The sequence below is a fragment of the Fistularia commersonii genome, chromosome 27 (genome assembly GCF_037954325.1).
Source record: "Fistularia commersonii isolate RoL2024-O1a breed Wild chromosome 27, RoL_Fcom_v1.0, whole genome shotgun sequence".
NCBI lineage: Eukaryota > Metazoa > Chordata > Actinopteri > Syngnathiformes > Fistulariidae > Fistularia > Fistularia commersonii.
Genome location: NC_141310.1, coordinates 948,698 through 973,603, shown reverse-complemented (window position 1 = coordinate 973,603; position 24,906 = coordinate 948,698). Strand labels below are relative to the sequence as shown.

The window sequence follows — 24,906 nt, the reverse complement described above, 5'->3', positions numbered from 1 at the left end:
TTTATTAATGTTGTTCATTTCCTCCCGTCTGTTCCTCTCCAGCCCCCTGGCAGCTGAGCTCTCCATCCGACATTCCTCACATTCTGCTGGAATTAAGGGAGAGGCCAGTGGCGAGGCAGGGAACAAACTCAGGAATGTCTCTGTTATCACAGACAGAGGCGGAGGGAGGGAGGGAACAGGAGGTCAGGAAAGCTTGTTGTTAGCTTGACATCATTCAGGACTGTTAGAACTGTAGGGGTTCCTGTTATCCATTAAGTGAACCTCTGTGTGCTGCTGGCTGGATCAGAATGCACAGGAATCAAATTTAGTAGTTTTGATATTCAAACCTGTCTTCCTTCACAGGTGTGACACAAGTTTTGGCCTGTGCTTGGTTCAGGGTGTGCAATATTGAGAATTATTGCAGATTTAGTCACACTCAAACACAAAGGGATGATCCCAGCCCATGCACAGGGATACTGGAAAATCCATGCACATGTTATGCAGGCATCAGCAGTCTTTTGTAGACAGTGAAGGTGGAATATTTGGTTAATATACAAATAATATAAGATAAAGGCTATTTAAGAAAAAAATACTTTATTGATACCTTGTTGGGAGCATTTAATCCATCATGGATTTACCACAAGCAATGGATTGCAGTCGGGTTTTCAGTGTCTTGCTCAACAACTCTTCAACAGTCAGGAGGAGCCTAGAGGTTAAAACTTTGGTTCCAAGATGACTGCTCTACTGAGCTCTAAAAAAATCTACCTGAACTTTGTTGCCCAAAATATATAATTTTGTTGAGCAGATAATCAAATTTTCAAGGTGAAATTTTTTTGCACACTATATTTTTTTCTGTCTCTTTTCTGCTGTTTAAATTTGGCCTCCGTTTGTCAGATGGATTACGTTTATTACATATCTTATCAATAACAACTATGCATTCAGTGTCGGTTATACATTTTTGTACTGATCAAAGCTGAATAAAATTCAAAATTCAAATTCAAATCAATTAAAAGTGTTTGAATTTGAATATTAGAGGATCATTGCATCTGGTCAACTGAGTCCAAAGTTAAAAGCCGGTGTATAAGAAAGGCTTTACATACATCTTCTGTAGAAGGTGATCAGTTTGAAAATCCAACTGATTGTAGTTTTGAATTCACACCTTAATCTTTGCCATGTAATCTGTCTTTCATATACAGAGGGCTGTTTCCATCAGCCGAATTTCCTATTTTAGACTTGCAAAGACAATGCTTACCACCAAAGAAATGTATCTTGAAACAAGAGAATTTCTGATAAAATATTTTCAGTGGGTAATATGTGGTTAAACTTGAAAATGCAATATATTACAAGGATATAAATCAGGTAAGTGACATCAAAAGAAAACCCCCTTCCCTTGCTATCTTATAATATATTTTAGAATCTATACATCTACATCTAAGTTTAATTGGCTGTGATTCAGACAATCTGGGGTAAAACGCTGGTTGCTCTGCAGTGTTCTGATGTGTCATTCCGTCTGACCTTCCCCGGTTACTGCTGGTCTTGCACATTACACTCCAACTAACAGCATAGCAAGAGGACAAATCACAGCCTTGTAGCAAAATTCTGCACAATTTCCCCCTAGATATACACTTCAGCTCTAGAGACGTATTTAAAATCACAGGATCACACCAGGTGGCTGGCAGTAAATCTATGATTATTTGATTGTCTCACACATCATGTAACTTTCAGTTGCGTACATATTTTGGGTTGTTTTATAGATGATTGACTTACAAAATGCACTCGATCAGTTTTATTTCTCTGTGAGTTGAAAAAACGACTCAAGTCTCTGCCTTCATTGTCAGTGCAACTGCCTCTGGCTGGCAGTGGGTTTGGATCAGTTTCTTAATATAGTTTGGAATACATTTATAACTCCCATACTTCATAGTGTACAGTATTTACAGTATTTTGTACAGTACAGTATTTTGCAATACTAGCTTTCCTGATTGGTTTCACAAATTTCTCACAACTATTTGGTTGACCTTGATTAGATTATAAAATGATGACAAGTTCTGATAGCTTGGTACTAAGTATTTTGAAAATTATTTTATCCCTGTACTTTCTAGCACTGTTACGCCAGTGGTGTTGCTTCTGATGCTGTTACTGTATGTGCCACATATTGAGTCGATGGCAGTGGCTTAGCTGAAGGGGCCCTGGGTGAGAACTGTATGCAAACATTGCCAGACAATAACTCTACACTGTTGTTCTTCTTGTTGACAGTGTGTCAGAGTAAATGGGAATTAAATGTTAAATTTGTATTCTGTTTTTAGTTATTATTTTAAAGAAATAACCATGTAAAATAACCAAAAAGCAAAGTATTGTGAGTTTAAAACTAGCATATTGCCACTTATATATGTAAAAACATTTAATGATTCAGTGAGGTGAAGCATGATAATAACCAATATATTTGTCATGCCCAAGAAGGTAACCACAAGTGCAAAACAGGGGAGAGCAACTCAAAATCAGCAGTTCTTATATGTTGGACCTGAAAAGTATGTCACAAACAATTTTCAAACATAAATACAAAATCCATTGTCAACATTGTCCTCACATGCCAGGGATAATTTTGTTCAGGCTGTGTGTAGGGAACTGTATGCTCCAGACCTGGCGCAGGAGTGCAATAATGATCAACTCAGGTTCTACATTCAATCCACCAAAATCAGTGTTTTCCGCCCCGATTATTATTTTTATTATGACGATTGACAAAAAAAGGTAATTGCACATAGTAGCACATACTTTAATGTATACATCACCTTCCCTGTCAACTAATCCCCTATTTACCTACTCTTAAAATACAAAACATGTATTATTTATGAATGTATGGAGTATTTTTTATTGCTTCTTTCTCTGCAGCAGGTTCAGAAAGAAAGAGACTATTTTGGCGACGCTGACACTTTTAGCCACTGCTACAAAGCATTTTTAAAACTGTTGAAAAATGCTGAAAAGATCAAAGAGATAAAAATATCTCAAACTTACACTATTTTTATCTGCTAATAAAACAAAAAGGAATCTGACTTTATATCTCGTCATGTCATACTAAATAACATCTTTGTCAAAAAACACGTTAGAGGTGGATTACACTCGCCTAACTGAATGAATGGTAGCTCGTATGAACAATCTGACAATCTGAAGACATTTCCTGTCTTTAGAATAGCAAACGTAGACTGACAGGTTTGGCACACTGACTTCAAATATGTCATTGTGGAAAATAGTGCTCCATCCTTATGGTAGTGCTAGGTTTTTAGATTCTTGCTTGGTTCGGCTCCTCCACTCATTTTATACTTTCTTAAGTTTCGTATGAGTAAATCGGAGGCTATAAGTTGGTGACTCGGTAGCTCGCTATAGTTTTCCAGTAGCTTGTGCAAATGAACGTGCATGTGGGTTGTGGTGATCCGTGTGTCAAAAATAGAACGGATGTCAGACTGGCTGATCGATCAAGTGACAAACCTCATCGTGCGGGTGGATGGCAGCCCATCATCCACCCTCTATTTTTTTTCTGCCATGCAACTTACCAACGCTATCTTTGCGATCGACCAGGACATCGAAAACAACGTAATGGGCTCCCATGAACTATATGGTGCAAATGACTGCGCTGGAAATCCCTGTACACTGCCCAATTCAGTACCAATCCAACTCAGGGCCCTGTAGTGCCCACCCGGAGAGAGGTGGCTTAGACTGGCTTTTAGGTCTGCTCACTTTCTGCTGAGTTCATCAGCATGGTCCTTTGAGCAGGGAGCCAGCCCTCTGCCTTGTGGCTCTTTCTTTCTTTTCAGCCGACAAATGTGCTAAAACAGCACTTCATAATCACTTGGCATTAGGGTCCGTTGTGTTAGGCATTAGTGGTTAGAAATAACCAATGGGATGTTATAAAAATGAGTCGGACAAGAGAACACCAAAGCTGATGAGTCTGGATCCTGGCTCTGGACAGCAAGAGGATTAGTCATCTAACACACAGGCTTGGGCTTCTGCATAGCCGGGTCCTATCGCATCTCATCACCACCAGGCTTGAAGCAGCCCTTGTGGCTGCTGTGTCCCTATCTGCCTCTTTGGTTACCCTCCCCCATCTCTTCTCCTTCCACCATTTTCTCAAAACACAATCTACTCCCTTTGTGTCATGCACTTATGGGATCAGCCTTCTTTGTCACACATGTAATCATTTAAGAGGCAATTGAAAACCACATAAATTGACGGATGACACTGTGTCTCTTAACTATTTAAAATGGCAAAAGCTGATATGTTTGTCGAAACGAAGAAAGGCTTTAATTGTTAATCACTCTTGACTATTTTAGTTCGTATGGATCAACGTAATTGGAGGCATAGCTAAGATCTAGATTTGTTCTTTCTGACGCATTACATTCATTATCATAAAAGTTAGCATGAATGGAAGACACTTGAACATGTTTAACCTTTCCCTTACTTTTCTCTCACTCTTTGACCTCTCTGAACTCATCAACCAAAAAGCACAGCAGATGCCATTAATTAACATTATTATACTATTACAACTGGAGCATTAATCTCTTTTACTGCACCACACAAAATAATCGTTTTTTGGGGTTTTTGTTTAATTTAAGTTTACTGAATTTCAGCCAATTTTATCTGGCAGACATTTGTAAATTTTGAAACTCCCCCTGGTGTGTTTAGTGCTTTTAATTGTTTTTCTCTGGAGGATCCTGCTGTTTCCTCCTCCTTGGTTTAAAGCAGCTTCATGCTGTTGGAATGTAGCAGTAACAGACAGTGCCATGCAGAGAGTCACTGAGAGAGGGTATGAGACCCTTCATTCCAGAAAAGTGTCTTCACTCAACAGTTTTGCTGTGTCTTGCCACCATTTCTTTTGTTCTTTCCTAGTTATTTTCTCGTCTTGTTGGTCTCAAGATATGAACAGCTTTCATTCTTCCTTATTCTTCTCCCCCACACTATTACTTCAGTTTTTAGTTTCATTGCTCCCTTTCAACTTCTTTGCCCTCAATTTTTATGTCTCATCATAAGTTTGCAATATCTCCTCTTGGTTATCCCAAAGCACAAAGTCACACACCGATGCCAGGCTCCTTCTGGATTACAATTCGTAATGACCACTGGATGATGAATCTCCATGCTTTTCATGGTGACGCTGTTTTCCATCCACATAAGGTGCTGAATAAATGTTAACCACTACAAGTTAAAATTAATAAAATCCCCTCATGAGGAGAATTTACTTTTAGAAACTTTCACCCCAGAAGAAATTATATGTACAAAATGGAAGTATCACTACTAAAGTTGATTCTTGACTTGTCTTGTGGTGTTTGTTTGTTTTTTTTAATTAAAAAAAATATTGGCAGTACAGTAGTGCAATGGTTGGTGCCTCTGCCTCAGAGCAAGAATGTTCCTGGTTCGTCTGTGACAAAGGGGCCTATGTTTTGTATTTATGTATTCGGACTTTCTATGTTGTCCCTATGTCTGCGTGGGTTTCCCTGTCTAAAACCATGTAGTAGGTTAATTAGAGACCTCAAACTTACTGCGATCCTGATTGCAGAATAGACAATGAGTGAGTCTGGTGTTCTTAATTTCATCTTCTTACTTTTATTGCTTGTTGTTTTTACAGCACTTTGACAGATTGCACTTTTATGAACCATAGTGCCCTAGCTAATACATGTTAGAAATCTGACAAACTTGCTTTCCAAACATGATGGAGCCTTAAAAACCCTTTACTTTTCCTTGCAATTAAGTTAAGTGCCACATACAGTACTGTATGTGTCAAATGGCTTTGTGATTTCCAGTTCTCATGTCTGGAACTGTTATACTGAATAATACATAAACCTTTCTTTCGTGGTGTTAACTGTTGTCTGTATATTACCATATCACTATATACCATATCCCTATTCATGTGCCTTTTACACATGTAAGTCTTCTGATTATATTACAAGTCACTACAACTTACAAGCTTTAAAATACACTATCTCTAAAATGATTTACAAGACTTCAATTGATTGTAAAGTATTTTGGTTTCCAAAATAATTCCCATAAATTTTGTTCGGTGTATCAAATAAAGTAGATTTCTTTTCCAAGTTTTATTTTTGAATTCAAGTTGACTCCACTTTGAAAAGGTCAATTGAATTAATTTTTAGACCACTGAGTTCAAGGACAATGGCAACGGCTAATTAATTTAAAGTCACACAAATCATCAAACATCTTGAATTTTTATTTCGGTGTAGAATAGAGTCAAGACGAATGGTTCTGAATACTGTCAGAAATGAGGGTGGTTACACTACATGGATGGTATGGTAGAACGCAATTGGAGGTGTTATCTATGGTTGGCTGTGACACCAGCAAGTGATTGTCCAATGACTAACTTCTTCCTAGAGTGTTTTCACCCATGTAACTAATCTGCTTTTCTGTCAAGTGCTATGTCTGTAATTGGTTTTTGGGCCTTTAAGGCCTACACAGTGTCCCCCACACCGTTTGCTGTATGGCTATTTTAACATGTACCATCATATATAGAATTGCAAAAGATGGGAGTTCAGCATGTAGCACCCTGGATATGAACTAAATTACAGACTGTTGGATACAGTGAATCTTGGATTTTATGTATTCCTAGTGGTCTGTGACATTAGAAGGCCAACAAGCTTAGGTCTGCAAGTAGATGATATCCCTTCTCCGTTTGAAACACAAGATATATACGCTGTGGTAGAATAAAAAGTGACATATATATACTGTACATATATACATATTGTTTCAGGAAGATTATCTTGCCAATGCCATTAGCTTATTGGTGAGAATGTCCACAATAATTCAGGGAGCACTATGATGTACCTCTCATACAAAACCTCCTCGTATTTTGTAAGGTGATTTTCATGTTTTAATCCAAGAGTTGTCTCAGCTCAGCCATAAGTTCAGTTTCAGAATATCTGCCTTTGTCAGGGTGCAGTCTCCCTTGGACAACATATTTCATGATGAATCCCTTGGCCCAAACATATAGTGTGAGCTTTCAGATCTTTATTAGTATGTATTGTGCATAAAATAATATTTTCCCTCCTGCCTGAAACTGACTCTTACAATATAAAATCAATACTAAATGTGTAGAAGCCAGAAATTCTTGATTTCATAATAACCTTTAAATAACCTTTGCACTTGGTTAATCAGGGCTGATCTATGTCTTGTGTTTGGTCTTCTTCTCCATACACCAAACCTATGAAACAATTGAAGTATGAAATCATTGTTAGAAAGGCTATCTCTAGTATAAAAGTTAATCTCTAGTATATCCTGGAAGGGTGCAGGTCTTGTCTTACTTGAGCTTGAGCTAGTCTATCTATGACACCACTGAGCGGGTATGTCTCACCCAATAGCACTCAAACCTGTGATGAGACTGGAATAGAGAGTTGTCTCTTGTCAGTCACATTAGTAACAGCCATTTACTGTTGGAGTGGAAGAGTATTTAATTATTCTGCCTGTTACTTCATCACAGGCATAGACACTTAACATTGACTGGAGCAAAGCATTTGCAGATGCTGAATCATCATTTTTGGGACTAATCAGATGAAATTGGATTTTTTCCCACTGAATTTTTCAACAAAAATGAAGAGTAAAAAATGAAGAGTAAGGTGAGCAGCTCTAGCTTCACAATGCAGAAATTACTCTCACTCTCACTCCCTGCTCCTGGTACGAAACAGCCTCTCATCCATGTTGACGGATTTCTGTCTCAACGATGATCGGTATTAGCAAATGCCAAAGTGGGAGGAGATTTAACCTTTAAATGTAACATTGATGTTCACAGTTGACAGAATCATGTAGTCATGCAACAATGCAAGAGATCCCATTCTAGAATCTCCATTAGCGAGAGAAATCAAAGAAAATTGATAGTGGTTGAGATCATATCTGTAGAGTAGTAGATGAGGCAGCAATATGGACCACACCTTTTACTAGAAAAGGAGATCCTGCCTGGTACAAAAAGTTTTGAAAATGATGAAAAGCCTCTCCAGTGTGAGTTAAGTCTACCCTGCAGTCCATCCATTCATCCTTCCATCTATCCATCCACCCACCCATCAATCCATTTTCTGCTGCTTATATTGCCTTTCAGTTATTTTGTCCAGCCCCTCTGGGGAAATTTGATGCTGGCTAGGAGACATAGTTCCTCCAGTGCATCTTTGGTCTTTCCTTGAGCCTTCTCCCTGTTGACATGCATGGAACATCTCACCAGGGAGGAAGCCAGGAGGCATCCAGCCAGCCTGACCTCATCTGGATGCTCTTTCCTGGATGACTTCTCACTGTATCTCAAAGGGAGAACCCAGACACCCTGCAGAAGACACTCATTTTGGCCACTTGTATCCATGATCTTGTTTCGCATTACCCACAGCTCATGAACATAGCTGAGGACAGGAAAGTAGATTGACTACATTGGTCTGTCTTGGTAAAGAAGTGGCTGAGCCAAAAGGCAAAGCTCTCAATTTACCAGAGCCCACATCACTGCTGACAAAACACCTCACCACCCATGGATCTCCCACTAACTTTTGAATAAGACCCCTAGATACTTGAAGACCTCCTCTTGGGGCAGGATCACATCCTTTTTCCAGTTGAGGACCGTGATCCCGGATTTCTAAGTGCTGATTCTCATCCCAGCCACTTGACTTAGAAACTCAATTGGAAACAGCTACAGTGAAAGTTAGAAGTCACAGCTGGATGAAACCAATAAACTCTGTTCCTATCAATCCTGCCAAACCAGATCAGACCTGACGTCACAACTGCTCCTAGAAATTCTGTCTGTAAGAGGTATGAAAAGAATCACTCACAACGGGCTCCCCCAGTGGTGTCCAACCCTCAACGGGGACTAATCGGACATTCTGCAGACAAAGATCTGACACATACAGGGATCAGGGAGGCTGAGGAGTGTGATCTATCTGTAGTCTTCCCTGCAGGGAAGTACCACATTGTTGTTTCAAACTGTGCCTGGCTGGGCCCCATAGGAGCAGCCTGCTCCGAGCAGGCCCAGCTACCAGGCACTCACCATCATGCAGGCCCAAACTTGGGCCTGGCACCAGTGGGGGGGCCCAAGTGACCTATATCCAGGCAAGGGAAAAGGGGTCTATCATCATTGTGGGTCCCTCAACTGGGATCTATTAGCCCTAAAACAGGGACCCTGACAGCTAAGATCATATGATCATCAGGACTGCAGACCCCTCTAAGCTGGCATCTCAAGGAGGAGGTCCACAATGCCATGTGGTGTCAAACTCAGTGTATATTAGCCCTTTCAATAATTAGACAATGACACACAAAGTAAGTGTAAGAATAATTTTCAGTCACAAAGCCTTGTCCAGACACAAGGCTTGTGGAATAAGATTCCCCATAGACTCTCAGATAAGATTATTGATCAGGATATAAATATCAATTAGCTTTTGTACTGAAAAAACACAGTCCCAGCTGCATGTTCTAAGATTGTCCTGATGCAAAAGCTGCCATATTAACTGTACAGTATGTCCTCTTGCCTGTGGACAAGTTCTGACAATGTGAACTAAGCCTACATCAGATCTGGCACACTATTCAATGCCAAGCTATGGAGTATTCTGGACAAGCTTGCTTGCTTTTTTTCCGGAAGAATTACGTGTCTCTTGTTTACAGTTGTAATTGTATTTGTATGCCCAGGCTGTGTGGTGATACAATTTCCTTGAATTTATTTCCTATTTTCCAAAAATAAATCCCTTCAACCCCAATGACTGACCTGTTATGCATGGTGCCACTCCCTATTGCAGGACAACATTACAAAATCAAATCATTGATTGATTGTCTGATACCTGGATCCTTAAATCCTTTACACTTCTTTTTCTTGAACTATAAATGAATGAATGTATGTGTTTTTGAACGATCTGCCCCTGAGCCCTGGTTTCATCATTTAACTTAGCATGTTCATTTCACAACATAATCGAGGCAATCTGCGTTTTTACTTTAATATTCTCAGTCGTACCCTTTCCCCCTCTAGAAAGGGTTCAATTCAATTGATCATTATTGCAGCTGCATTTGTCACAAGTCACTAAATGTGATAAAATGTTACCCTTTAACTTGTCCAGGATAAATAGATATTCTCTTCAAAACAAAACTCAAAGATGCTGCAGATGAGTCATATGTCAGGGGCCGTCAACACATCCTTATTTACCTTATGTTTTGTGCTGGTGGTTTTAAGCAGCCACAGCAGGATGACCAATCAAACACCCACAATCCTCAACTGCAATATTCCCCATTGCCATTTTTTAAAATAACATTGTTATTGTTAAATGAAATTAGATGCTGCACCGGAATGTTGTTTGAGTGGAGCATTAGACTTATTTTTAAATGCATTATAAATTTTGTAATACTGTGCATGAATTGCTAAAACCTGATTAGAAACAACAATGTAGCTTAATATTCTGTGGCTATGACAACAAAATGTCTTTAAATGGAAATATGATATATATCAATAATGTTGAGCATAGAGTATAAAACACAAGCAGCACTGGGCTAGGACTATTGACCGAAAACACACAAAAAGACTAATACCACAACCTTATATAACCCTCATAAATTTAGGGCTACGAGACACAAAGAAAAAATCATTACCGACATCGGGTGCAATATTTGTTCATGTTCATTGGAGCTCCCCATGAACAAGAGTATTTTCTTTTTTTTTCCTCCCAGAACTCTCATGAAAACATGCATAGAAGTAAGTGGCGGGATTCGACATCCAACTTGAGTTTCAACAGAAGTGACTTTGTAGAGTCGTTCAATATATGAAACCCTGATTGATTGCGAGCCGTAATGTTTGTCACCCCTAATATAAAAGCATCCTTATACCATTAACAGCCAATGGCTTTTGGACTTGGATATCCAACAAGATATATAAGTATTTACATGCAATTTCTCTCCATAGCCTCAGAGCAACATTCCTTCAGCAGATCTCTATAATAGTCAGATGAGAATACAAGGAAGTCATCTGAAGTTTGATACTGTCATTGTTGCACTGCTGTGACAAAAGAATTTCCCCTATGGGGATCAATATACTGTAGTATATCTTAAGTCAGCTCCCACCCACTTGACGAACAACTATAATGTTGGTCATCACTGCATCCCAAAATAAGAATCAACAATAGCAGCTGAAACCAAGGCAGCTCAGTTACAACTTGCTTGACATGCTGAAAATTAGACAATATATAACATGTCTTAATTAAGGTGTAAATAGACAGACAGATGGGCGAGGGCACAGGGGAGCGGATTGTAGATGGATGGACGGATGGATGGATGGATGGATGGATGGATGGATAGACCGACCGACCGACCGGACAGACAGACAGACAGACAGACAGACAGACAGATAGATAGATAGATAGATAGATAGATAGATAGATAGATAGATAGATAGATAGATAGATAGATAGATAGATAGATAGATAGATAGATGTTCAACAAATTAACCATCTTGCACACACTGATCCACACGCTCTCTCTTACACACACACAAACTCTTTCCATATGATGATAAAAAAGTGCTGTTGTCAGACTGCTGTCAGTTTACTCTAATCATTATTAGGTACAGTGGATGCATAAAATGAACTGCACACAATGTTATATTAAGGCTATATGTCTACTGATGATATATGCCAACAATATTTTCTCAACTAATGGTAGTTTGTTTGATAGTGATAGAAATTGAAAAGCAGAAAAAATACTTCACCATCCTTACGAAATATCATGCATACTGTTTGGAATGAAGCAACTGTGTTTTAAGAGACCAAAGAGAATGTATAGTTTATGACAAAATTCTCATGCCCACCAAACCAGAAACAATCCTAAATAATAGAATCAAACCACAGAAAACATTTTTTTGTAGACATTTATTTATAGAATTTAACATTCTAACATTCTGTAACATTCATTTCAGATGGTAAGGAAAACACCCATCTGTTTTCAGTGCAATACTTTCATGTGTCTACCTGCTATCTATTGTATATTGATGTGAATGTATCAAAAAATTACATGCAAGTGCAGCCAGGGTGCAAGTTAATTAACACATCTCTGTGACAGAACAGTTTATTTAACTTGTTCTTCTAGTTGAAAGTTTGGATGACTGAATTTGAGAAAGTACTGGTCTAATTTTTACAAGCTATTTGTTTCCTGTCTTAGAAGACAAAATGGTAAAATAAGGAGAGCATGATTATGCACCAATCTTCCCCACTTGCTATTTGATATTAACTTAACTTGCAAAAAAACAACCAATGTTGTCAAAAGGATCAGTTGTTCTTCATAAGGTTTAAACACACGCACAGACACACAGACACACACTCATATACATCGAGAAATTACAAAAAGAATTTGAAATTTTGCGGGAAATCATGCTTTGGCAAGTGCATACAGTCCGGAAATTATGCACACCCCAGGGGTATGCATAATTCCAGTCTTGATTATATATACATATCCTCTTACCTATATTGGTTGATGTTCCTTCCTAGACATCTGGTCCTATACCAACAAGCAAGGGGGTGTGAGGATTCCGAGTTATGTGCAGCGTCTTATTTGTTCTGAACAGATATATAAATCTTGTGGATCTACTTTCCCAGTTGGAGGTCACAGCTTGTAGTACTGCTATCACCTCTTACCCTTAATCCCCACTTTTTTTTCTCACACATTTCCTTCTTACCGATGCTGCTTTTATTTGGGATAATACTGCCTGTGGTTAGTTGATCAACATGACATTTGGTTGGCCATCACCAGTTTGGTGGCCCGCATTAGGAAACTCCACAGGATTTTCCTTTGGGCATTCCCAACTACCTTAGGACATGTCTGCCAATCTGACCCTGGGATTTCATAAATCCCATTCTCAGTGCCTCTTGGTTTTAGCATTCTATGGATGCTTTTTCTTTCTGCATCTTACATCCAGCTATCATGTGCATGACTATTTCAGGAATCCTCTGTTGAACCGCAAGCACCTGGGGTCCTGTCTGATGTGGCTGACCCCAGCTTCTATTACTCTTTTGCTAAGGGACTGTTCTTGTTCTCCCACAGTCAGTGCTTCTGTGCTCTTCTGCAATCCATGGTCATCTCTGAGACTGGGAGGAATTTTTGACATCAGCCAATTTTTCGATCTTTTATCGTATACTGTGTGCCATGTGGGAGCTTGCCCCTCCATAATGGCATATCTTCCTCTTTTGTTTTTTTCTGCCTGTAGTATGAAGGTCATCTTCTTCCTGAAATTCAGTATTTCTGGATCTTGGTTGTTTTGTCCTGGACATTCCCCCTGACGCATATAAGTCCTCAGCCTACCTCGTTCCACTTGGCTCGGGGGATATTGGGCGATCATCATGGAGCCAAACAGTCTTGGTTCGATTCCTGTTCATCCTCACTTGTCAAAGTGTTGTTGAGCAAGACACTAAACCCCTCACTGCTCCCCTCATGCTGCTGAACAACAGCCTAATGCTCATGGTTCATCCATGAGGGGTAAATTCACTGGTTGAATTTTGCTGATGCTATGCTGTATTACTGAAAAGGACAAGATAAATGTATTTCTTCTTAAGTATACAGTCACATACATTGTGAGGAGCACCCTTACCATTTATCATGTCTAATATCGTGTGTTTAATCACCAGCTTGGTGTATGTGCCATTTGCTTGAACATTTTTGTTCTCATTAATGATTTGATTCTAAGGAACTGCAATTCTCTGCATAGGCATGAAGCTGTGGCTGACTTCTTATAGCCATTTACAGCCTGCAGGATCACAATTGCAGGATCTGCAGTTGTAGTTTATGGTTTAATCCCCTTGGTTTGGGTCTCCATCCTTTGAGAAACTTCAACCACATGCATTCAATTAAAAAATGTCCAGTGTTGCTGCTTTAACAAAGTAAATGTCATTGTCACTCCAGGCAAACTATTTTGGAATCAGTACCTATAGAAATTTTTGTCGCTTTGTGGCCGAGGGGGCTCAGACCTATACAGAACAATGTCAAGGACAGTGCATCACCTTGGTATATGCCACATTTGATGGTAAGCTATCTAACTTGCTTTAATTTGCCTTCTGCGGACTTGTCCAAAACTTGAAAACTCTTACTGTCCTGTCCATGTTTTACAGCTACAGGTATTGCATAGAAGGCTTCCATGTAGTCAATTGCCTGGTCATGCCTTGTTCCACTGATATTACTATCAGGTCTTTTCAAGGTCCTGTTTATGATTTTGTCATGTCATGTTATGTTCATCTTAGCTGCTGTGATGCTTGAAAGGAGCTGCTGTGGTGTCTGGAAGCAGATTATCAGTCTGAATCCCACCCCTCTGTGAATCTTGCATTATCAGGACCTGAGATTAGCTACTACTGTGGGATGGTCCCATCCATCAGCAGTGAATTGGTTAATCCACATTTGCACTTGTAGCACGTTGATGGACTGCAGTTAGCAAATTGGTACACACACACACACACACACACACACACACACACACACACACACACACACACACTCTCACACACACACACGCTTTGTACATGTTATCACCACCTGATGGTTGTGGATTTGCTTACCAGATTAGCAGCTAGCTTTACATCGGTGGCATCATATTTTTACTCGTGATTAGCCTTTTCACTGCAAAAGCTGGGTTGAGTGAGCCCTGTGATGTGCTTCAACCAGAGGGGGCCTGTATGTCCGCCTTTGTTTCCATATGACTGCTCTTCCATGGGCGCACCTGAGCTTTGAGGCCACCTGAAATAGATGTGTCTTTGTGCTTCAGTGTGTCTGTGCATTTGTGTGTGTGCGTATGTATGAGTGTGACAGAGAGATAGCACGACAGAGAGATAAAGATTGAAAAAAATAGACAGAAAGACAGAGAAAGAGAGAGTGAGAGAGAGAGAGCGCAAGAGAGATTAACTGTAACAGGGATGTAAGCATACCTTACAAATAAAGCTTTGATCACAGTAGAGTGGCATGAATGTCTTGCTTCTCTCTGTCAAAACTGTCAGATCACATCTGAGCCACACTGACAAAGGTATGGATGAGAAAGAGAGGCAAGCAGCAGAGATTCTTGTCCATGCATTGTCATTTCTAAGGTTTATTCTTTAACCTCTGAGTTCATTTGATTCAAAATTGCTGTCAGACGTCACCTGAGTAAATCATGTTAAAGATGCTGCTGTCTGCACTGATCGATCCTGACAGGCATTTAAGGAGCTTCAGAAGGAGTGAGCGACTTGCATCTTTACTAGTATGTATTATGTTTGTGTATACCATTTCTACTGATGTTTACAATGCACTGCCTTTTACTAACTTTATCTTGGTAAATCCATCCTGTATGTTATGTATTTTAATGAAAGAAATGTGGCTGCAGACTCTGGAGTTTAGCCATCTTCTGGAAGTATGACCTGGTATTTCATGAGTTTATCCTTTACTAGTAGCCCTCTAGATAAGTGTACTACTGTTGGTGTTTTAATCATGCGGGATTGGTTGAGGGTAATCAACTGCTGGAGCGCCTGCATTGCTGACGGGCTCTCCTCTCATTTTTTTTTTTCTTGTGCATGAAATCAACAGAAGAAGCAGTCGCTGTCATTGCATGATTTTCTGATGATGGCTGAATTTAATTTGGAAATAGAGTGTGGGTACATGGCTGCATAGAAAGTGCTCAAACAGCACCTAACTAACTGTAACAAATGGGAAATTTCAGTATCACGTGGCTTTGTAATTTCTCAATATTCCGTGGTCTACTTTTATTGAGCGTTTTTTTTTTTTTTTTTTGGTGGTTAAAACAAAAGTTAACTGTGAAACAATGCAAGAATTGAATATCCTGTTGGAGGGCTTTGGTTTAGGAAGTCACTGAAACTTTACTGAAAGGCTTTTGTGGTTTCCTGTACTGTGACTTATCAGCCACAGGCACTTGTTCAATTGTCTTTCACCCAACATGAAACGTTTGCTGATTCTATTGTTTTGCTCCCTTAGAGACAGGTCCAACTCTATACATATTCTTGTTACAGCATTTTACTTCTAATATAGCGTAGAATGACACTCTGCTTATGGACAAAGTATTTATGTTTTTTGTCAGACATAGCACTCAAATACAGCTGGAGTCCTTGTGTGAACACATAATACTAAACGTCACCACTGTGAAAGTGTGCATTCAGTATCCAGCTGGGATAGCGGACGGCGTTGCAGCGTATCCCGGACTATGTATTCCATGGGAAATCGGGGGAATGACATTTTGAAGCCAAGACAAGAGTCATACAAAACAAATGTAAAACACCGTAAAAATTCAGTCACGGAGAGTATTTCATTCTCTTTTAAGAATTAACCAGCATTTCAAGTGCTGGTAGTTTTAAATGGATCCTGTCCTCGTTTTCCCAACATCTCGCCCCCCCTTTGAATGTGCAATGGTCCAGTCCGCACAGACTCGACACAGCAATTGCTCAGAGCTGAGAGGTGCACAAAGCCTGCCATTGCAGTGCTATGTGATGGTGATGCTTACTCGCCATAACTTTTCATCCATTGGCTAGCGAGAAAAGGTCAAAGCAAAGTGCTCTTGTGTTTTTTCGAGTCGACTTTCCTCTGTGACTTGGTAGACGCCTGGTCAGAAGAAAATCTGTTATCGACGATAAGATAATGAACTTTGGACTTTCTACACGGCGTTTTGTAACATGTTTCCTGGATAAAATTCAATTCCAACGTTGCCCGGCGTGGCGGCAGCTGGGCGAGAATTCAAAGGGGAGGAAATAAGCGCTCTCACCCAAGTGATTATCAAAACTCAGCAGCAACGTAACCTGCAACTTTGGAAGCGAAATAGGGGCGTAAAATGTCCTCCAAAGCTTCCAATAAGGTGGGTACTTGGTCGATTTTCTGATACGGTGCTGCTTTAATTGCTACAAAGCCATGCTCAATCTGGCTATTAAATGAAGTTGTTGTTTGCAACGGCCAGCATGGCTGGCTTTTGAAATGATGTCTTGCATTTGTCGCTGCTTGGGATAATCTTCCAGTGATAAGTGATAAATGACCAAGCTGTTTTCACAGGGGGGTTCCAGCTGAACCAGTTAACCTGTTGAAATACAGTGCATATGTGAGAGTGATCGTTTAGACTCAAACATCTGGAGAACTGAAGTACACTCAAGCCAGGCACGTTGTTAAGCAATATATGTATTATACATTATTTATCAATTGTAGTCATAATTTGGACTGGATGGCACTTGGTAATGCTAAACTCTACAAGATTCTGTTTCTGATATATTTCTGTCAGAATCATTTATCATTTTGTTTTGAAGAATTGATGACGGTTGAGATGGGCAAACAGGCAGTTGAAAAAGCCTCAAATAATCTAGAAATTATGTTAATCTTAAAATATAATGAAAAAAACTGCACACAAGGAAGTAACAGTTTCAGAACGCACATACTGAATTATCAAATACCTTTACAGAGACTTCTAGAATTAGAAGTCATATAGTTATGGGAGGTAATATACCTGTAGTATAGATAGCTTTATATATACCCTAATTATCTGCATTGCTCATTTTAAAAATAAAGAATCGTAGAACTGGTTCGAATTAAGGTCAGCTCTCTCTCAACAGATAGAAGAGAAGTCTAAAACACATCCTGCAGACTTTCAGTTGTCGGTGACCTCTGTATTTTCACAAATACATAGTGTCACTGATAGTATTTAAATGTATTCATTTAGTCATCAAAGAAGTGGTGTTGTAACCGCATAATTTTAACTGAATCAGTCTGCTTAGTATAACTGGATATTTTGTGGTGTTTTCAGTATTCTGAATGTTGGATTACTTTAAAAACAACAACGTTGTACTGTAGAACAAGCATGGAATGTGCTGTGTTTGTCCAACAGGGGTGGTGATATTCAGGTTGGGTTGGTTGTTCCTGTTAGACGAAACCATCCCTGTCAAATTCTGGTGACGCTATACTTGCAGGCTTTCTATTTTACTGTACTTGGTAGTAGCTGAAAATTGATTTATGTACAAGCAGTGCCATTGTTCTTCCTCCTTCAGGCTTAGAGTATTCTTGAATTCTTCATGATCTGGGAAATCTGAAACATTATTTTTGAATGTTTATTGTGTGATGTTGGACTTTAAAATACGGTTATTTTTGTTTCTTGTGAAATCACCAGATCTGTGTGATATGACAAACATCAGTGTATCATTTAGTAAATCATAGCAATAAAAGCCATGATATTTATAGCTATCTGGAGGGAAAAAAACTTGAAATAACTGTGATAGCCGTGCATATAGAACCAGGCTTTAGTCTATTGGATAAAAACAAAACAGGGAGGGAGAGTTACGGCAACAAGTAGTAAATTGTTGTTATATGGAGTGTGGTTTTGATGAGTGAAAAGTTTGTGTGCTGGATTATCACAACACACTTTCATTGTAAGTCTCTGTTACACTAAGAGTCAAGAAAGATGATGATGGTACTTTAAAAGTGATCTTGTCAGGCTCAAAAATGAGTCAAAAGTAATGTGTGGGACAAATTTGGTTTACCCTTCTCTGCTAAGCTGCTGAGTCTCTAATGTTCTTTTTATAAACTTCAGCCTGGTAAGTTCTTGATGATGTTGTAACATTAATAAAAGATGCACATCAAAGATACAACTGATGATAAACTATAATGTTATGTTGTCAGTCACATTCAGCTGTTTATAAAGACCTTGAATGTCCATGTCAAATTGCGTTATTGAACAATTTTATATACTATTTGCAGTTGTAAATTTTGTATCAACCTTGGTAGAACAAATAAAATGAACAGAAGAGAACAGTATGAATCAGTCAATATTACTCTTAAGATGATTATCTGTAGCATGTCAACTAGAGTGAAAATTGTTATGAGGATAGAAGGGTAGGGGTTTGGGTTATTTGTTACCAAGCCTTTTCTTTTCCATGTAGATGATGACTTTTGCTAGTTGCAGCTATTTTGAAATTTGGCTGTGCCCCAGATGTTTTTCTGACCTCTAGATCACCATTCTTGTCTCAAATTATTTCAAAATGTTTAGGACTTTTAAAACTACAAATGTATAGTCATTTTTCAAGTTATAAAATACAGTTGAGAGGCCTTCATTTATATGGAGACAGCCACACCAGAGCATGTTACACAGAAGCTACTCCAGACATCATAGAGGTCCTTTAAGAAGATAACTGTTTTCTTGAACACCCCACTGATATTTAAATTGATTGTTATTTGCAGTACCATACAGGGCTGTTATCAATGTTTTTATGAAATGTAAATATTGGTTTTACATATTGCAAGTGGCAGCAGGTATCATTACGCACAGATAGCTCTAAAGTGTTGCATTACAGAAGGAGAAATATTTAAACAATTTACTTTTTTTGATGTATGGTTTTGTTAGATATATCACAAGTGTATCAAATTGTGAGCAGTAAAATGAGGTTGACAAAAGGAACCTTTCCATATTCATGCAAATGGCACTTCTTTACAATGGGGATTAGGTGACATGAAGTTGAAAAATTAAACCATAAGAGACAGCCAGCACAATAAGCCTGATATACTACTTCACTTCATTTTACTTGTCCTATTGTGTGGTAATTGACTAATGCAAACAATGGGAGAAGCAGACAGTTTCTGCATTTGATAGGCTCTCTGGTCACAGACTAAAGTGGACTTCTGCTAGTGTTGAAAATATGCCATAAAACCTTAGTGTTGTCATAGTTTAGGTGGTCAGGGGTTGCCAGACATTTAGCAGTTGTCAACCATCTGTCGAGCTGGTTTGTTTTATATATTATTTCACTGTTAGGTCAGGGAGCCAATTTGCAGTGGTTAAATGTAATGGAATTGATTTTGACTTTGGTGTAATTTAAAACATATCCATTAGAGAAGTTTGTGAAGTTTTCCTGTTTTCTTAGGGTTTTTTTTTCAGTAATCATCTGCCTGGTACTTTTGCAACATTCCCTCATCAAAAAACCCAGATTACTCACTCATCTCCAGACTAAAAAATAATTTGTGCATTATAAGAATCCAACATATAAAGATATCTCAGAATTCAGAAGGAATAGGGATATCAATAAGCATACAGCAAGGACACTTTATTAGAATATAACAATGAGTTGTTGAGTTTGTGTTCTTCTTTTCCATCCAAGATAAAGTTTTCAAATATTTTTAAAACTGTTGTTCAACTAAAATTGAAAGACCAGCCCTCAGTGAAGTGGTTTTAACACTTGTTTTTTCTTGCCAAGAGTATGGCTATTGACACAGTTGGTTTGTCAACTTCTTCCAGACCCAAAACTGTAACTATAATTTTACTTCAGTTGCTTTGATTTTCACTTTATATGGGTTCATAGAATTTCTAGTTTTTTGACAAATAAGTTATCTTCTGAGCATCTTTGGAGGCATGGTGGCGCAGTGGTTAGCGCTTCGGCCACACAGCATGAAGGACCCTGGTTTGATTCTGACGATGGGACCTTTCTGTGTGGAGTTTTGTATGTTCTCCCCATGTCTGTGTGGGTTTTGTCTGGGTCCTCCAGTTTCCTCCCGCACTCTAAAAACATGCAGCAGGTTAATCGGAAAAATTGCCCCGAATGAGTGAGTGAATGTTGTCTGTCTTTGTATGTGGCTCTGCGATTGACTGGCGACCAGTCCAGGGTGTGCCCCGCCTCTCACCGGATGACAGCTGGGATAGGCTGCAGCATCTCCTGTGACCCTGAGTGCAGGATAAGCGGTAGAGAATGGATGAAGTTATCTTCTCTTACATGGTCCTTTTTGAATGAAGACGAAAGATGATTTCAATTATTCTCTGGCTTTTTATGCAGCGCTGAATAAATCCTTCAGAAATCCTTTTGTTTGACAACAGATTAATGATTACTGAATGTACTTTTTTATTTTTTTACCCACTCTAAACAAATTTGCTGTATTTAATGTGTACAGACAACATTAAATACATTTGTTCTGAAGTAAACCGGTTAAAAGAATTGTGACATTCATTAGTTGGTAATGCCTTACAAGTTACTTTACAAGTTTTACAAGCTCCGTCAGCTCTTGGTTTACTTTGAGAATTACACATTTTCATTTGTATTCCTAAAGTGGGGGGATGCGATGAAAGAACCGAGTGTGAGAGGAAAAGAATCATCGTGATGTTTTGTTCAGCTTTCAAAGCTCCATCATCATCAGTGTAGTGTAGGGAGTTATATTACCTGTTTGTTGACCATTCATTTAATGTTGTTGCTCACTTAGACCAAAAGAAACCCCTTCAATTGTTGGAACTTCAGCTCAAGGATTATTTTCCCTTCCAAGATATTCAGTTGTGTTGTAGATTCAAACAGGTGATTATATACAAGTGCGTTGAATTGTAAACCAAAAAAGCCATTGCAAGATCCATGATTTTCAAGCTATAGTTTTACATGCACGCTTTCAAATAAACAAATGGAACAGCAGAATTCAATGATCACTTCATCATTAACCTATTTATTGCATTGTGTTTTTTTAAATACTTACATTTTTAATGTTTGTTGGAACTATTGTAACATCCAGCACATCAACTGACCTGGCTCGTTAGAAGATAAGTAGGCTCTTGGATTCAGTGGAGAATGTCTTGTTTGGCTGATGGGCTCATTAAGGTTCCTGTCTTGTCAAAAGTTCTCAGCTTTTTAGACTTTATTCTGCATTTATATTTGTCTTCATAGTAGTTATTTTTGTTGGAAACATTTAAACATTGCTCAGTGGAAGATGTGATGATTATGAGCCATGTGCACCATTCACATACACAATGCTTAAACGAAATAATTTGTTTGTTAGTCTTGTTTGAAATACTGAAGGAAGCCATCTGTTTCTGTTTTTCAAATCCAGATTGAATATTGTATAGTTCTCAAGGATACCAGACCAATTTATTCTTTTATCTGTGGTGAAAAGTCCTTGGCAGGAACACACAGCCAGGGCAATTTTGATAGAAAAGGGGTAAATAAGAAAGGGGAGATGCAGCAACTAAAATCTGAGTCACATAGCAGCCTCTGCCCCTTACTTTAAGCTGTAGCATTCAAGCTACTGAGCATGTTATGTTACACAAAATGTATTTATTTATTATTAACTAACTTTTTATCTAATGAAGTAAAAAACATTAAAATCTGGATCTCTCTTGCACGGGTGACCTGGCCAAGAGGTCAGCTGCCCATGTCCTGAGAACATTTTGTTTCCCAAGAGACAATTTAAGAACATTAACTGTGATATGTGTGACTTGGAACGTTGTATTTTACTGTATAAGACTGCAAGTAAACTTTAAGTCAACTAAAGCTTGCAGATCTACTCGAAGGGAATCAGTTAAATGTTTTGAGGGTATACCTGAGTTGTGACCTATACTGGTTATATTTGTGACAATGTAGTAACAAGCCCAGGTTTTCTCTCCTCACAAAAACATTCCTGTCAATTGAGTTTTTATTGCATTCTTGTAGTATATGCAAGAGGCCATGAAGTTTCATTTTATTACTCAAAAATCTTGTCAACTCACATTACTTGAGAAAAGGCCCTGGACTTTTTAGTAAGAGGGAATGCTAGAGGAACTGTAGAAAGTTAAGGAAATCTACATGTTGTATGTATGTTACTACATGATACAAAAACAGAATAACATGATCAAACCATCTCAGTCTGGGTTCTCTGACCTCTCCAAAACATCTAACATGTGCTGTTCCTCTGATCTCTCCAACACATCTAACACTATTACAAGGTAATATTCACAATAATTTTTTTCAACTCAAGATAAGTGGTAGATAAAGGAATTATAAAGGAATGGATAAAAGATGTATCTTCAATTCTTTTTCAAGTGCTTCTCACAGTTTTATAGTAGTTTTTTACGGCTATATTGAAATTCTCAAGATAATTATAAAGTGTTTTTCGCAACAATCTGCTGTGATTTTACAATATGTCAATCTTCCTCTGGTTTTGGTTTGCAACATCTGTAGAATCATGCTTTGTGTAAAGTCTAAGGAATTAAGATGACTTGTCACGGATATTCTATGGTGAAATAAACTACATTCCATCAGGAGAAAATACATGATGTATTCTGTGATCACTCAGTCTGGACATTTTGCAACTAAAAGACTTTCTGATATAATAATATTGCTGATATATGATCAGCACAGGTTTAACACTTGTCACTTGTCACATTTTTGTTTAGTCGATATGTTAGATCGTTTCACATCCTTGTGTGAAGAGGCGCTGTTAACATAAGTTATGTCAACAATTTTAACAAATATGCCAAAGAAATACACGGATAATTAGGCACAAACACTATATATAAAAAAAAAATGTTTTAGCAGTTCTTCTCCAAGTATAGATATAGAATGCCAGACATCATTGAAGAAAACCTACTATTTTTTTACTCCATTCTAGCCAGACAAGAAGCAGCAAATTTTCAATTTCATATTCTTGATATTTATATGGTTTGAAAGCTATGTAAAAGACACATCATCATTCATGCAACATATAGGAGGTTTTCCAATGGTAAGTTCTGTTATAAAATTAGATAATCGTCAGCCGCTTATTCTGCGCTTAGGGTTGGGGAGGATGCTGGAGCCTATCCCAGCTGTCGTTGGGTGAGAGGCAGGGTACACCAAGTCAATCGCAGGGCCATATACAAAGACAGACAACATTCACTCGTTGAACTTTCCCATTTAACCTGCTGCCAGTTCCCATAGATAACTTGTATTAAAGTTCTTGAGAATGATTTTAAGTTGGCCTGGCACCATGATTGATGGCACTGCAGTGTAAAGACTTTCATCTTAGCGTTGCATATTTTGAAAAACATGTAGTTGAAATTTCAGTAACCAGTCTCTCCTAATATTTTACCTCTGAGCATACTACTCTAACCTCGTGCAGTCTCTCTTGGTTTGATTGATGTAAATAACTTGTGCCTTGCTAATACAATCTAACTTTTGTCTTGATAAGTCTCCCCCTCACAATTTCAAATGGAAGGGTAGCATTTAACATATTGTTCAAAGATCAGAAAAATATTGTGCTGTCAACATAAATGTAACACTATCTAAATGTGACACTCCTGGCCCCTCTAACAATCTGGTATGTGCACTTACGAATAAAAGTAATAAAATAAATAAAATGGCATATCATATTTTACATCTTTGACGATCGTGATATAATGCCAATGGTTTAAATTAACTTCCATGATTAATAATCCATTATGCAGCTAAATAATGGCAAATGATTACTGCTGTTGATGTAGTTGAGAATTTATCATCATGTTGATGCTGACTTTTAAATACTTATATGAATACAGAGAAGACAAATATTACATCTCAGTAATTGGCATCATTAAGTTCAATGGACAAGCCACTTTATTCACTGTATGCCAAAGGGACAAAATGAATTGAGCCATGAAGCAATACACTTATTGAGTATTTTCCTGGAAAAACTGATGAATGAAATTACGTTTTTGAATTTGACTTGTACTGAAGTGCAATCACACATCAGCAGGAGGAAACTGGAATAACAGACTACAATAACTAACACCAGACATGAGCCAAAGTGTTTTTAAACATGCAAAATAAAGTACCTTTTTAATCCTGTAAACATGCAATTGTGCCGAAAAACCCAGCTCATTTGTCATAATGAGGCTGCTGAAACTTATTGCATTATTCACAGAAATTACCAGAAGAGAATGAGCCTCTTAAACACTAAAATTCTGTGCAGTCTCCATATTTGTTAAGACATGAGTCAAAAGGAGTGTCAGATAATAAATCCCACGTGGCCTGTATTTAAGGTTGATTTTTATTTTTACCCCAACACAAATGAAAAAAAAACTGCACACAGAAATTAGCCTTTATGTCTTTGTTAAAATAGTGCAGTCTCCTGACACAAAAGCTGTAATCTTTTCATCTTCAAAATATGCAGGATGGTAAGTGAGGCTAGAGCTATTTCAGGAGTGGCTCAATGAATAGAAGTAGAAGAATATTTCACACAATATTATACTTTACATTACAACGGCATTTT

At 38.3% G+C, this 24,906-nt stretch overlaps 1 protein-coding gene across 14 annotated transcripts in view; it reads left to right on the top strand.

Moving 5' to 3' along the window:
• The window catches only part of tjp1a (tight junction protein 1a), a 101,478-nt gene that overhangs the window by 37,747 nt on the left and 38,825 nt on the right, over positions 1-24,906 (top strand). For 3 of the 14 annotated variants that reach the window (XM_086174598.1, XM_086174596.1, XM_086174595.1), the window contains exon 1: positions 16,616-16,783. The exons of the other annotated variants lie outside the window; for them this stretch is intronic. In XM_086174598.1, the coding sequence (XP_086030724.1) occupies positions 16,760-16,783 (24 nt within the window). In that variant the 5' untranslated portion in view covers positions 16,616-16,759. Of the gene's footprint in view, positions 1-16,615; positions 16,784-24,906 lie in introns of those variants that run through there. 14 annotated transcript variants of the gene reach the window in all.